Source organism: Bombina bombina, chromosome 6, assembly GCF_027579735.1.
Source record: "Bombina bombina isolate aBomBom1 chromosome 6, aBomBom1.pri, whole genome shotgun sequence".
NCBI lineage: Eukaryota > Metazoa > Chordata > Amphibia > Anura > Bombinatoridae > Bombina > Bombina bombina.
Genome location: NC_069504.1, coordinates 701,593,994 through 701,607,306, shown reverse-complemented (window position 1 = coordinate 701,607,306; position 13,313 = coordinate 701,593,994). Strand labels below are relative to the sequence as shown.

General features: G+C 40.0%; 1 protein-coding gene across 1 annotated transcript in view; it reads left to right on the top strand.

Annotated features, from left to right (window-relative positions):
- MAN2B1 (mannosidase alpha class 2B member 1) overlaps positions 1–13,313 on the top strand; it is a 228,584-nt gene that overhangs the window by 141,567 nt on the left and 73,704 nt on the right. Inside the window, exon 13 of the mRNA XM_053717829.1 lies at positions 8,981–9,097. Coding sequence (XP_053573804.1) covers positions 8,981–9,097 — 117 coding nt within the window. The remainder of the gene's footprint in view (positions 1–8,980; positions 9,098–13,313) is intronic.

Below are 13,313 nucleotides of genomic sequence, written 5' to 3'. Positions count from 1 at the left end.
GGCAGCCCAGCGGAGGAGGGGAGTGATTGAGTGGCCCCGCTACAGAAAAAATATTTATAAAGGGGAGAAGGAGGGATGGGTCCCTACACTATGGAAATATCGGGGGAGGGAGGATCCTACACTACAGAAAAAGGTGATCTTGGGGGGGGAGGGTCCCTACACTACAGAAAAAATATATATAAAATAAAAACAAAATTAAATTGTTACTGGCAGACTGGCTACCAGTAACAAATATAATGGGGAGCAATGGGAGGGGGTAGGGTTAGAGAGCTTTTTGGGGGGGTCAGGGAGATGGGCGTGATCTACACTTAAGAAAGATTAATATACAGGCTGACAAAGCCTATGGCTCGGGAGTTCAGCCGAGATGCCGCTTTGAAGCCGTGGCTACTTGTGGCGAAATAACAAATTGTTTTGAGAAAGGCCCAATGCAGGACCAAAACGTCAACAGTTGATCTGCTTTTACATGAACTGGAAATAAATATTGAATAAGTTTTAAATCCTGTGAGTGCCCTTCTATGAGAATATATATATATATATATATATATATATATATATATATATATATATATATATATATATATATATAAAATGTATTATATATTTTTATTTTATTTTACAATATATGACGAGTCCACAGATTTCATCCTTACTTATGGGATTACGCCTCCTGGTCAGCAGGAAGTGGCAAAGAGCACCACAGCAGAGCTGTATATATAGCTCCTCCCTTCCCTCCCACCCCAGTCATTCTCTTTGCCTGTGTTAGTGATAGGAGTATGTTCAGTCATTTGTTTCTGGGGAGACAGGGAATAATGTCAGCCTGTTCTGATGTATCCAAACTGGGGAGGGGTAATCAGTATGCACTATATGAATGGAAATGGTGTACCTGGAATTTCCTTTTATCTTGATTACTTATCAGTGTGTTTGGTGTTTCACTTTTGCATATACTGTGTGGGCTGACGCTGGGAGATGCGGTTTGCTGCATAAGGGCTGTCGTTATTATGTCATAACTGGCTTGGCGGAGAGCAATATTCAATGATTGTTGCGCTTTTATTATTTAAAGTGTGTGTATCAGAGGGGCACATGGCGTTTTTAGTGATATAAGTTGGGAAACCGACATGTTGTTTTTCTTCCCATGCGGGTCTCAGTACGGCTCGAGTTACGCCCATGGTGGGCGGGGCCTAGTTTCGCTCGCTCAGCTGCTCAGTATTCATCCGGATCGGCAGCAAGGTCCTGGGCTCCGGTGGGGCCTAAGTCAGTTTGTACATGAAGGGGTACAGAGAGACTTAAGAGCGCTACTCAAGGAGGATCAGTGTGATCTGGGGGCAGGTAGGCGCCGCAGCAGAGCTGTGGCGAGGTGCAGGGGCCTGGAGTGTGATAAGTAAAGAACGACTATTATTGCTATTGCTAGTCTGTTTAACATGTCTGTACTTCTGGAAAGTACTTGTTCTATGTGTTTAGATGCCATTGTGGAACCCCCTCTTACTTTTTGTCCCTTATGTACTGAAAGGGCCTTACAATGTAAAGAACAGATTTTCTTTAATGCAAGTATGTCTAAGGATGCTTCTCAGACTGATGAGAATCAGGGTATGCCGCTACTTTCTCCCCAAGCGTCACAACCTTTAACGCCCACTCAAGCGACGCCGTGTTCTTCAACCACGTCTACTTCATTTACTCTGCAGGATATGGCTGCAGTTATGTCATCTACCCTTACAGAGGTTTTATCTAAGTTACCAGTGTTGCAGGGCAAATGCAGCAGGACAGAAGCCAATCCGAATCCTGCGACTTCTGATGCTTTGTTGGCTATTTCCGATGTACTCTCACAGGGATCTGAATTGGGGGTCGGGGAACTTTCCGACTCGGAAAGTGTGTTACCTCAGATGGACTTGGACGTCGTGTCCTTCATATTTAAGCTTGAACACCTCCCCCTGTTACTTCGGGAGGTTTTAGCGACTCTGGATGATTGTGACTCTATTGTGGTACCACCAGAGAAATTGTGTAAGATGGACAAATACTTAGAGGTGCCTGCTTACTCTGATGTTTTTCCGGTTCCTAAGAGAATCTCGGAAATTATTACGCAAGAATGGGAAAGACCGGGTATCCCGTTCTCACCTTCTCTTAATTTTAAGAAAATGTATCCCATATCTGACACTGTCCGGGACTTTTGGCAAACAGTCCCTAAGGTGGAGGGAGCTATATCTACCCTGGCTAAGCGTACAACTATTCCTATTGAGGACAGTTGTGCTTTCAAAGTCCCTATGGATAAAAAAATTAGAGGGTCTTCTAAAGAAGTTATTTATTTATCAGGGTTTCCTTTTACAACCGACGGCCTGCATTGTACCAGTTACAACTGCGGCAGCCTTCTGGTTTGAAGCCTTAGAAGAGTCTCTTAAGACTGAGACTCCTTTAGAGGAAATTTTAGATAGAATTAAGGCTCTTAAGCTGGCTAATTCTTTTATTACGGATGCCGCCTTTCAGATTGCCAAATTGGCGGCTAAGAATGCCGGATTTGCCATTTTAGCGCGTAGAGTGTTATGGTTAAAATCTTGGTCTGCTCATGTGTCATCTAAGTCAAAGCTTTTGGCTATTCCTTTCAAAGGAAAAACCCTATTCGGGCCTGACTTGAAAGAAATCATTTCTGACATTACGGGAGGTAAGGGTCATCTCATACCTCAGGATAAAACAGCTAAACTGAGGGGTAAACAAAATAATTTTCGTTCCCTTCGGAAATTCAAAGGAGTCCCCTCTTCTTCTTCTTCCGCTAAACAGGAAGGGAATTTTGCTCAGGCCAAGTCCGTCTGGAGACCCATCCAGACTTGGAACAAAGGTAAACAACCCAAGAAGCCTGCTGCTGCTCCCAAGACAGCATGAAGGGGCGGCCCCTGATCCGGGACCGAATCTAGTAGGGGGCAGACTTTCTCTCTTTACCCAGGCTTGGGTAAGAGATTTTCATGACCCCTGGACACCGGAAATCGTGTCCCAAGGGTATCAACTGGAATTTAAAAATTCTCTCCCAAGGGGGAGGTTTCTTCTTTCACTATTGTCTGTAGACCAGATAAAAAGAGAGGCGTTCTTACGTTGTGTAAAAGACCTCTCTACTATGGGAGTAATTCGTCCCGTTCCAATACTGGAACAGGGGCAGGGGTTTTACTCAAATATTTTCGTGGTCCCCAAAAAAGAGGGCACGTTTCCACCTATTTTAGATCTAAAAAGTCTAAACAAGTTTCTCAGAGTCGCATCCTTCAAGATGGAGACTATTCGAACAATTATACCATTGATCCAGGAGGGTCAATATATGACTACCGTGGACTTGAAGGATGCATATCTTCATATTCTTATCCACAAGGATCATCACCAGTTCCTAAGGTTTACCTTCCTGGACAAACATTTTCAGTTTGTGGCTCTTCCCTTTGGGTTGGCCACAGCACCCTGGATCTTCACGAAGGTTCTAGGGTCCCTTCTGGCGGTTCTCAGGCCACGGGGCATTGCAGTGGCGCTTTATCTGGACTATATTCTGATCCAGGCGTCGTCTTACCATCTGACAAAATCTCATACAGACATGGTTCTGTCCTTTCTGAGGACTCACGGGTGGAAGGTGAATCTAGAAAAGAGTTCACTAATTCCACAGACAAGGGTTCCCTTCTTGGGAACTCTTAATAGATTCTATATCCATGAAAATGTTCCTGACAGAGGTCAGAAAGTCAAAGATTCTGAATACATGCTGAGCCCTTCAGTCCAATCTTCGACCATCAGTGGCTCAGTGCATGGAGGTGATTGGATTGATGGTGGCGGCAATGGACATCATTCCGTTTGCTAGATTTCATCTCAGACCGCTACAACTGTGCATGCTTGGGCAGTGGAATGGAGATTATGCAAATGTCTCCTCAGATAAGTCTGGATCAGGAGACAAGAGACTCTCTTCTTTGGTGGTTGTCGCCGGATCATCTGTCCCAAGGGACGTGTTTCCGCAGACCCTCTTGGGTGATAGTGACAACAGACGCCAGTCTACTAGGCTGGGGTGCGGTCTGGAATTCCCTGAAGGCTTAGGGGGTGTGGACTCGCTTGGAGTCTCTACTTCCAATCAATATTCTGGAATTGAGAGCAATATTCAGTGCGCTTCAGGCTTGGCCGCAGTTGGCTTCGGCCAAATTCATCCGATTTCAGTCGGACAACATCACGACTGTAGCTTACATCAATCATCAGGGAGGAACGAGGAGTTCCTTAGCGATGACAGAAGTATCCAAGATAATTCGGTGGGCGGAAGCTCACTCTTATTATCTGTCAGTAATTTGCATCCCAGGAGTGGACAACTGGGAAGCGGACTTTTTAAGCAGACAGACGTTTCATCTGGGGGAGTGGGAACTCCATCAGGAGGTCTTTGCCACCCTGATTCTCAGATGGGGCAGACCGGAATTGGATCTGATAGAATCTTGTCAGAATGCCAAGCTCCCAAGATACCGATCCAGGTCAAGGGATCCTCAGGCCGAACTGATAGATGCCTTGGCAGTGCCTTGGTCGTTCAACCTAGCTTATGTGTTTCCACCGTTTGCTCTCCTTCCCCGGGTGATTGCACGGATCAAACAGGAGAGGGCTTCGGTAATTCTAATCGCACCTGCGTGGCCTCGCAGGACTTGGTATGCCGATCTGGTGGACATGTCCTCTCTACCGCCGTGGAAGCTTCCATTGAGGCAGGACCTTCTCATTCAGGGACCCTTCCATCATCCAAATTTAATTTCTCTGCAGCTGACTGCTTGGAGATTGAAGGCTTGATTTTATCTAAGCGGGGGTTCTCTGATTCGGTCATCGATACTTTGATTCAGGCACGTAAGCCTGTCACTAGAAAGATCTACCATAAGATATGGCGTAAATATCTTCATTGGTGCGAATCCAAGGGCTACTCATGGAGTAGAGTTAGGATTACCAGGATTTTCTCTTTTCTCCAAGGATTGGAGAAAGGGTTATCAGCAAGCTCCTTAAAGGGACAAATTTCTGCTTTGTCGATTTTACTACACAAGCATTTGGCAGATGTTCCAGACGTTCAGTCTTTTTGTCAGGCTCTGACTAGAATCAAGCCTGTGTTTAGACCAATTGCTCCACCCTGGAGTTTGAATTTAGTTCTTAATGTTCTTCAAGGGGTTCCGTTTGAATCCATGCATTCCATAGATATTAAGTTGTTATCTTGGAAGGTTTTATTTTTGGTTGCTATTTCTTCTGCTCGTAGAGTTTCTGAGCTTTCAGCGTTACAATGTAACTCTCCTTATCTTATTTTCCATTCTGATAAGGTGGTTTTACGTACTAAACCTGGTTTTCTTCCTAAGGTTGTTTCTAATAAGAATATTAATCGGGAAATTGTTGTTCCTTCATTGTGTCCTAATCCTTCTTCTAAGAAGGAGCGTTTGTTGCATAACTTGGACGTGGTCCGTCCCCTGAAGTTTTACTTGCAGGCGACTAAAGAATTTCGTCAATCATCCTCTTTATTTATTGTTTTTTCTGGAAAGTGTAGGGGCCAAAAAGCTACGGCTACCTCTCTTTCTTTTTGGCTGAAGAGTATCATCCGTCTGGCATATGAGACTGCTGGCCAGCAGCCTCCTGAAAGAATTACGGCTCATTCCACTAGGGCTGTGGCTTCTTCATGGGCATTTAAAAACGATGCTTCTGTTGAACAGATTTGCAAGGCTGCAACTTGATAGTCTCTTCACACTTGTTCTAAATTTTACAAATTTGATACTTTTGCTTCATCGGAGGCTGATTTTGGGAGATAGGTTCTTCAAGCAGTGGTGCCTTCCGTTTAGGTTCCTGTCTTGTCCCTCCCTTTCATCCGTGTCCTATAGCTTTGGTATTGTATCCCATAAGTAAGGATGAAATCCGTGGACTCGTCATATCTTGTAAAAGAAAAGGAAATTTTATGCTTAACTGATAAATGTATTTCTTTTACGATATGACGAGTCCACGGCCCACACTGTCATTTCTAAGACAGGTATTTACTTATTTTTGTTAAACTTCAGTCACCTCTGCACCTTTGGCTTTTCCTTTCTCTTCCTAACTTAGGTCGAATGACTGGAGTGGGAGGGAAGGGAGGAGCTATATATACAGCTCTGCTGTGGAGCTCTTTGCCTCTTCCTGCTGACCAGGAGGTGTAATCCCATAAGTAAGGATGAAATCCGTGGACTCGTCATATCGTAAAAGAAATAAATTTATCAGGTAACCATAAATTTCTTTTTTTTCATTGGTAAATTTAAAACCCCTACCCTCTAATTCTGTTTAAATGGAGTGATTGCAAAAATGCTAACAATTCTCTGCTACTTTGGCCAAGTTTTTCTCTGAAATTCCCTGTAGTGAAGGGGTTAATAAGTATTCTTGAATTTATAGATACAATTCCAACACAAACAAAACAAAATCTAGGCTATGCACCTTTATACTGCCATTTTAGAAAACGCCAATTTTTAATACCCTTTAAGAACACATTGACTGAAGATAGATTGAATTAAATAATTAAAAATGCCCAGGTTTTTGTATATTATCTCTGTTATCCAAGACTATTACTGCAAATTGTTAAAGGGATAGTCCAGTCAAAATTAAACTTTCATGATTCAGATAGAGCAGCAATTTTAAGCAACTTTCTAATTTACTCCTTATCAATCTTTCTTTGTTCTTTTGGTATCTTTATTTGAAAAGGCAGGAATGTAAGCATAAGAGCCGGTCCGGATCATTTTTGGTTCAGAACCTGGGTAGCACTTTCTGATTGGTGTCTAAATGTAGCTACCAATCAGCAAGCACTACCCAGGTCCTGAACCAAAAATGGGCCGGCTCATAAGCATAAATTCAAGTAAAGATACCAAAAGAACGAAGCAAATTTGATAATAGGAGTAAATTAGAAAGTTGCATAAAATTGCATGCTCTATCTAAATCATTAAAGTTAAATTTTGACTATATTCCTTTAAAGAGACAAAACATTTTTTTTTTTTTTTAAGTTTCCAATTTATGTTCTCTTGTTGTTCTTTGTTGAAGAGATATCTAAATAGGTAGCGTGCAAATGTCTGGTGCACTACATGACAGGAAATAGTGCTGCCATCTTGTGCTTTTACTAATGTTTAACATTGTTGCAAAACTGCTGCCATATAGTACTGAAGACACGTGCACACTCCTGAACTTACCTTCCTGCTTTTCAACAAAGATAACAAGAAAACAAAGAAAATGTGAGAATAGAAGTAAATTGGAAAGTTGTTTAAAATTGTATCTTCTATCTGAATCGTTAAATACAAATTTTGGGTTTTATGTCCCTATAAGGTATAATCAACCACTTTTTTTCTAATTTTTTACTTTTTCATTCCCTGCCATAATTGCTCAGCAGTTCCTCTTAAAAAAAAGAAGCATGGCTGATCCACCCATAGGCTTTTATTGTTTTCACTACACCACATCCGCTATGTTTTCTTGCACAGCTGTGTGTTACAGGGAAGAAGATATGTAACTCCTAGTTGTCCAGGAAAACATAGCTGAGGTGACACTTGACATGCTATGAAAGTCCTTGTAAGCCTCTATGTGGTGGCTTTAGGCAAGTGCAGAGCACTAAGGGATAGATTACAAGTGGAGCGCAAAATATCGCTTTCGCAAAAACAATATTTTGCACTCCACTGAGTAATACCAGCGCACACAAATGTACGCTGGTATTTCAAGTTTGCTGCCTTTGCGTTGCTGAGAAGCATTGCGCTCTCAAGAGTATGTTTCTATAGGCTCCAATGGGAGCCTCATTCTCATGACATGAGACACGGCATGAGAACTAGTGCAGCGAAGGGGGTAAGTCACGCAGCAATGGCAACAAATTGAAAATATATATATATGTATGTGTGTGTGTATATATATATATATATATATATATATATATATATATATATATATATATATATATATATATATATATATATATATATATATATATATACACACACACACACATATTAACACATAAATATATAAGCATAAACATATATATTTACAGGGAACACACCGTTCCATAGACCGCAATGTAAAGGCACTTTTTTTCTAACAACCTACACCCGCCAACTTTAGCCCCCAGTTTGGTGCAGTTACTTTACTAAAAAATAAAGATAGTAGCACCTTTTATTAATTTAATAAAGTATATTGCACTTGATTTTGCAAGGCATTTGGTGGACATTTTAATAAATAAACTAGAGCTACTGCGAGCTTGCGGTAGCAATAACCAGCCACTTGTAATGGCTGATTATGTGTCGCTTGTTTGCGCGCACGTGAAACATTAGCGCTCCACTTGTAATCTAGGCCTAAATGTGTTATTTCTCAGGAATTATTTAGAAAGACTGAGGGGAGACAGACTTTGTTACCCATGAAATTGTCTAATGACCTGTTTGCCATGAAAGCAAGAAAGCCTACGTTTACTCTGTTGAAGAGAAGACAAAGCACTTAGACTCTAATTCAGATGCTGTCCGGAACAATATGGCACCTACAATAGAAATCCTCTTAACTGACTTGGAGACAAAAACGAAAAGTATACAAATATCTAGGATGTGAATCAATACCATGCTCATCTGTGATCTAACGGAACTTGTTTAAGTGAGAGGCTGATCAATGTGTAAAAAATGATTATAATTTACCTTAGAGTATTGTTGCTTTTGATGCCCAGTTTTTTTGTTTTTTTTAAAGCTGTGAAAAGAATGAAATGTGCAAGTGGATATTTTATTCGATTGCACAGGATGATTGCATAAATCAAACCAGTAAGACCTCCTCTCTTTGATCTCCCCTTAAATGGTTTTATTCCACACATATTTTTACCATGGAGAGAAATTTCTATCAATACTCAGTATTCACCTAATCTGTTTTTTAATTAAATTACTACCTGTAATCTTTCCTCTTTATTTCCATCTTTCAATATAAATCAGCCAAGTTATATTTTTCAGCCTGTTCCTAATCTGTACATTTCTCTTCTGTTCCATCTATTTTTTTTGCATAGTTCACAGTGTATGTGTACAACCCTCTTGGACAAAGCATCACATGGAATGTTCGACTTCCTGTCAATGGTCTAAAGTATAAGGTCTCTGGCCCTTCTGGGGATGTTGTGCAAAATGAGGTGAGTGAAGATGGCTTTACATGTATTTGTTTAACTTTTTATATGGCAAGTACCCTTTGGGGAGACATCTGATAGCAGAGAAGAACAGTGAAGAATAAAATTGTTAATTCTTTAGCATACACAAAAACAGTAAGATGAGGAAAAGAATAAAAAAAAAGGAATTAAACCTGTAAACACTGCAGGAAATCTTGCTTTGTGTTTGCATTTCAGATATACATACTAAGAAATTGCATATACTTGTAGATGAACTGAGATTTTGGTGATTTAAAGTGTATAACTTTAAACAAAATTGTGAAACTAGACTACTGTACCCAAATTAATAATTGTTTTATCCACAAATTTCCACCTATTAAACCCAAAATAATATTGTGGGGTGGTAGAAACTTGTAGATAAAATCTGGCTGATGAATAAATACATTATCTGATTTTTCATTCATAAGGTATTGAGAGTCCATGTTCTATTATTTATGGGATTCACTTCCTAGCCACTAAGAGGAGGCAAAGTTTCCCAAACTCTCAACAGCACTTCATCCTTCCTACCTCACTGGTATGCCAGTTTTAAACTTTGCCTTCCAAGAGGCGGCTGAAGATTTGAGGTGCCCTTCAGATCTTCATTAGAGAGGGGTTCTCAGGCTGAGTTGAGGCCTGAATTTCACTCTCAGAGAGCTGCTATTGAGAGACAGAGTATGGGACAATGACACTATTTCTCCCAGTGAAGGAGTTAGTCACAAGCCTGCCACAGGTGTCGCAGGGACAGGTCACTAGCCTCCTCCGGTTGGTCGCTGATATACTCCTCACTTAAATCCTTTGCTGTAATATGCTCTGCACTGTATGGGCTATTTACTGATAGCAGTTTGTTCTGCAACTGGTAAGCTCAGTGGAGTTGATACCTGTCAGGTAAGACTGTTCCCACATCAGCACTCACATAGCCCGCAGGCTATAAGCAGGTACATTTTAACATGTAACATCATAGCCAGAGTTATGTTTTATCATATACTATACTGTATATAATATACTGTTTTATATTATACTGTGTGGTAATACCTATTTGTGTCACATATTTACACTGAGCATTCCAGAGTGGTCCCCATTAATTTATCTATACAGCCTTTAGTGGTAGATCATCTGTCCACTTGTTTAAGTGTATTTATAAATGCCATTTTGCCTATGCTATTCGTATATGGATCTCCTTATGCATTCTAGCCAGTTTTTTTGTGTGCACTCTGACATGTTGGCGGCCATGCCCTTTCCAAGCAAGCACCAAAGAGTCTCCTATAAGCAGCTTGTATTTGTTGTTTCAGGCACTTCTGGTTCTCAGCAGATCTGCTAAACAGTTTCTTTAGACTCAGATTTGAATTCCTCAGAATCTTCTTCTGAGGGTGAATTTCTGTCTGATGATCAGAGCAGGATACTGAATCCTCCTCCATGTTTAAGATTGAATATCTTTTAATGGAGGTACAGAGAACTTTACCAGAACATGAGTCAAATTCTACTAAAGAGAAATTAATTAAGTAGCTGGATTTGATTTAAAGCGGTCTGTCAAAACCCCAGGTTTTTTTCTGGTTCCTGACACTATATTAGAAATAATTTCCAAGCAATGGTCCAGGCCTGGTATTCCATATGTATGACTATACATAAAAGCAAAGAAGTGCTTAAACCGTTAAATTAACAATAGTGTAAGAGCTTGTTCTATGGCTAGTAGCCACCCTAGGAGCAGCCTCTTTTTGTCCAGCATGTGACATTTACAGAGAAGAAGCATCTTGCTGTGTTTCAGTCTGGTCCTGACTAAAAAGTACAGTCCAGCACAGAAATACCAGGCAATACCTCTCTGAACGAGAGACATGGCAAGCCCCTTATGTATGTTTCAGCCTAGTGTGGGCCTCATCGGTGACATGCAGCCATAAACCATGGGGAGACTTCCTCGAGGGTCATAAAGTTCTCTGTGAAAGCACAGTTTGGCTAAAAGAGGCTGCTCCCAGGTGGCAACCTGCAAAAGAACCAGCCACTGAACAGTTGTTTGTTCCTGGTTGAGCCCTTCTCTTGCTTGTTTATTATGACCATGGACACATGTTTCACATAGCCTGGGGTCAAAGTATCATACACCATTTAATACTATATACAGTTTTAGGCACTTTTACAAAAAAAAAAAAGTTAAAATTGAATTACTGTCTCTTTAAATTTATTGAGGTCTGCTTTAGCACACAACAGAGTTCCCACAGACAATACAGAGGACATTTAGCATTTGGGTTAATGCTAGAGTGGAGACTTCAGGGGTTAACTTTTGGCACAAAAATAGCACGCCTTAACTCTTTTTCATCTCGCTGGCGCAGTGTTACATTTCTGCTGGACGTTAAGGAGCAGTGAGCACCCATTATTTCCAGAACTTGGTTAATTTTATGTATTTTTATTTTACAATTTAAGAAATTTTACCATTTTAAAGAGACAGTGTCCAATGATTCCCTTCTAAGGTCTTCAGTTTTACACTGTACCAATTCTTATGTGTTCCTCCTAGAGGGCTAACCTTTTCTGTTCCTCTTCTAATATATTTGTGCTGCTATGTACATGTAGATACTTGCCTTTCTTTTCTTTATACAGTATGTTATGGAACAAACCAATGCAAGTCATGTCTCAGCACATCATCCTGACCCTTTAGAAGGGCAATCTACCATTTTTTTATTTAACCTCTTAACAATGATGTTTGCTTTTTAAAGATGTGTTGATGTGTTATGCCACTTACACTAGTGTTGAAAGTAATACAGTGTAGACGTTGTTAATGTTATAAATTACTATTGTAGCTGGAAACAGATGATTTTTAATAAAATATCTGCAGAGGCCCATTATAAGCAACCATCTGTCCTGTGTTCCAATGGCACATTGTGTTTGTTAATCCAAGTTTATCATTTAAAAAAGCTAATTGATCATTAGAAACCCCTTTTGCAATTACGTTAGCACAGCTAAAAACTGTTCTGATTTAAAGAAGCAATAAAACTGTCCTTCATTAGACTAGTTGAGTATCTGTAGCATTAGAAATTGTGGGTTTGATTGGTCAGAGGCAAGCAGGTTTCAGGCATTAAATAGGCAGTCCAAATGTATCTCAGCAGTTCAGGGGTTAAGCAATAGAATGGTCAGAGGCAAGCATGAAGTCAATCCAACTTGTGGGAGGTGCTTCAGGAAGCAAGGGGTGAAATCTCTTCAGATTACCTCAACAAATTGATAACTAGTCTGCAAGACTGTAATTGCTGCACATGGAGAATTCTTTTACAAAGCAAAGTTTGAAGAACACAATTATTATTTCACTAAAATTCATTATTTCTAACCTTGTCAATTACTATATGTCCTAGTTAACCTTATTTCATGTATGTTTTCATGGAAAATAAGGAAATGTTTTAGTAATCCCAAACTTTTGAACGCCAGTGCATGTGCTAATGTCTGTCTAATGCTATGCAGCAGAGTGCCCAGGTATTTACTACCCACCAGGGTTGTCCACAGGAAAGCTCTTCTGATCTGTCCCCTAATTTGAAGCAATATGTCCTCTGCAATTTTAGAACTGATGGCTGTCATACCTCCACCAGTTAATCACACACAATTGCAAGGGGCAGAAGGAAATCCTTTACAGGCCTTGGGCTCATCGGGGACATCCTTAAGGAGCAACACATCTAGGTACCCTGCACAAATCAGTGGTATCAGAATTGTTCTCTTCTGAGGAAGATTATTCAGAAACCCAGGACCCCCCTGCTGTATATGTATATATGTATATATATATATATATATGTATATATATATGTATATATATATATATATATGTATATATATATGTATATATATATATGTATATATATGTATATATATATACAGGGAGTGCAGAATTATTAGGCAAGTTGTATTTTTGAGGATTAATTTTATTATTGAACAAAGACCATGTTCTCAATGAACCCAAAAAACTCATTAATATCAAAGCTGAATAGTTTTGGAAGTAGTTTTTAGTTTGTTTTTAGTTATAGCTATTTTAGGGGGATATCTGTGTGTGCAGGTGACTATTACTGTGCATAATTATTAGGCAACTTAACAAAAAACAAATATATACCCATTTCAATTATTTATTTTTACCAGTGAAACCAATATAACATCTCAACATTCACAAATATACATTTCTGACATTCAAAAACAAAACAAAAACAAATCAGTGACCAATATAGCCACCTTTCTTTGCAAGGAC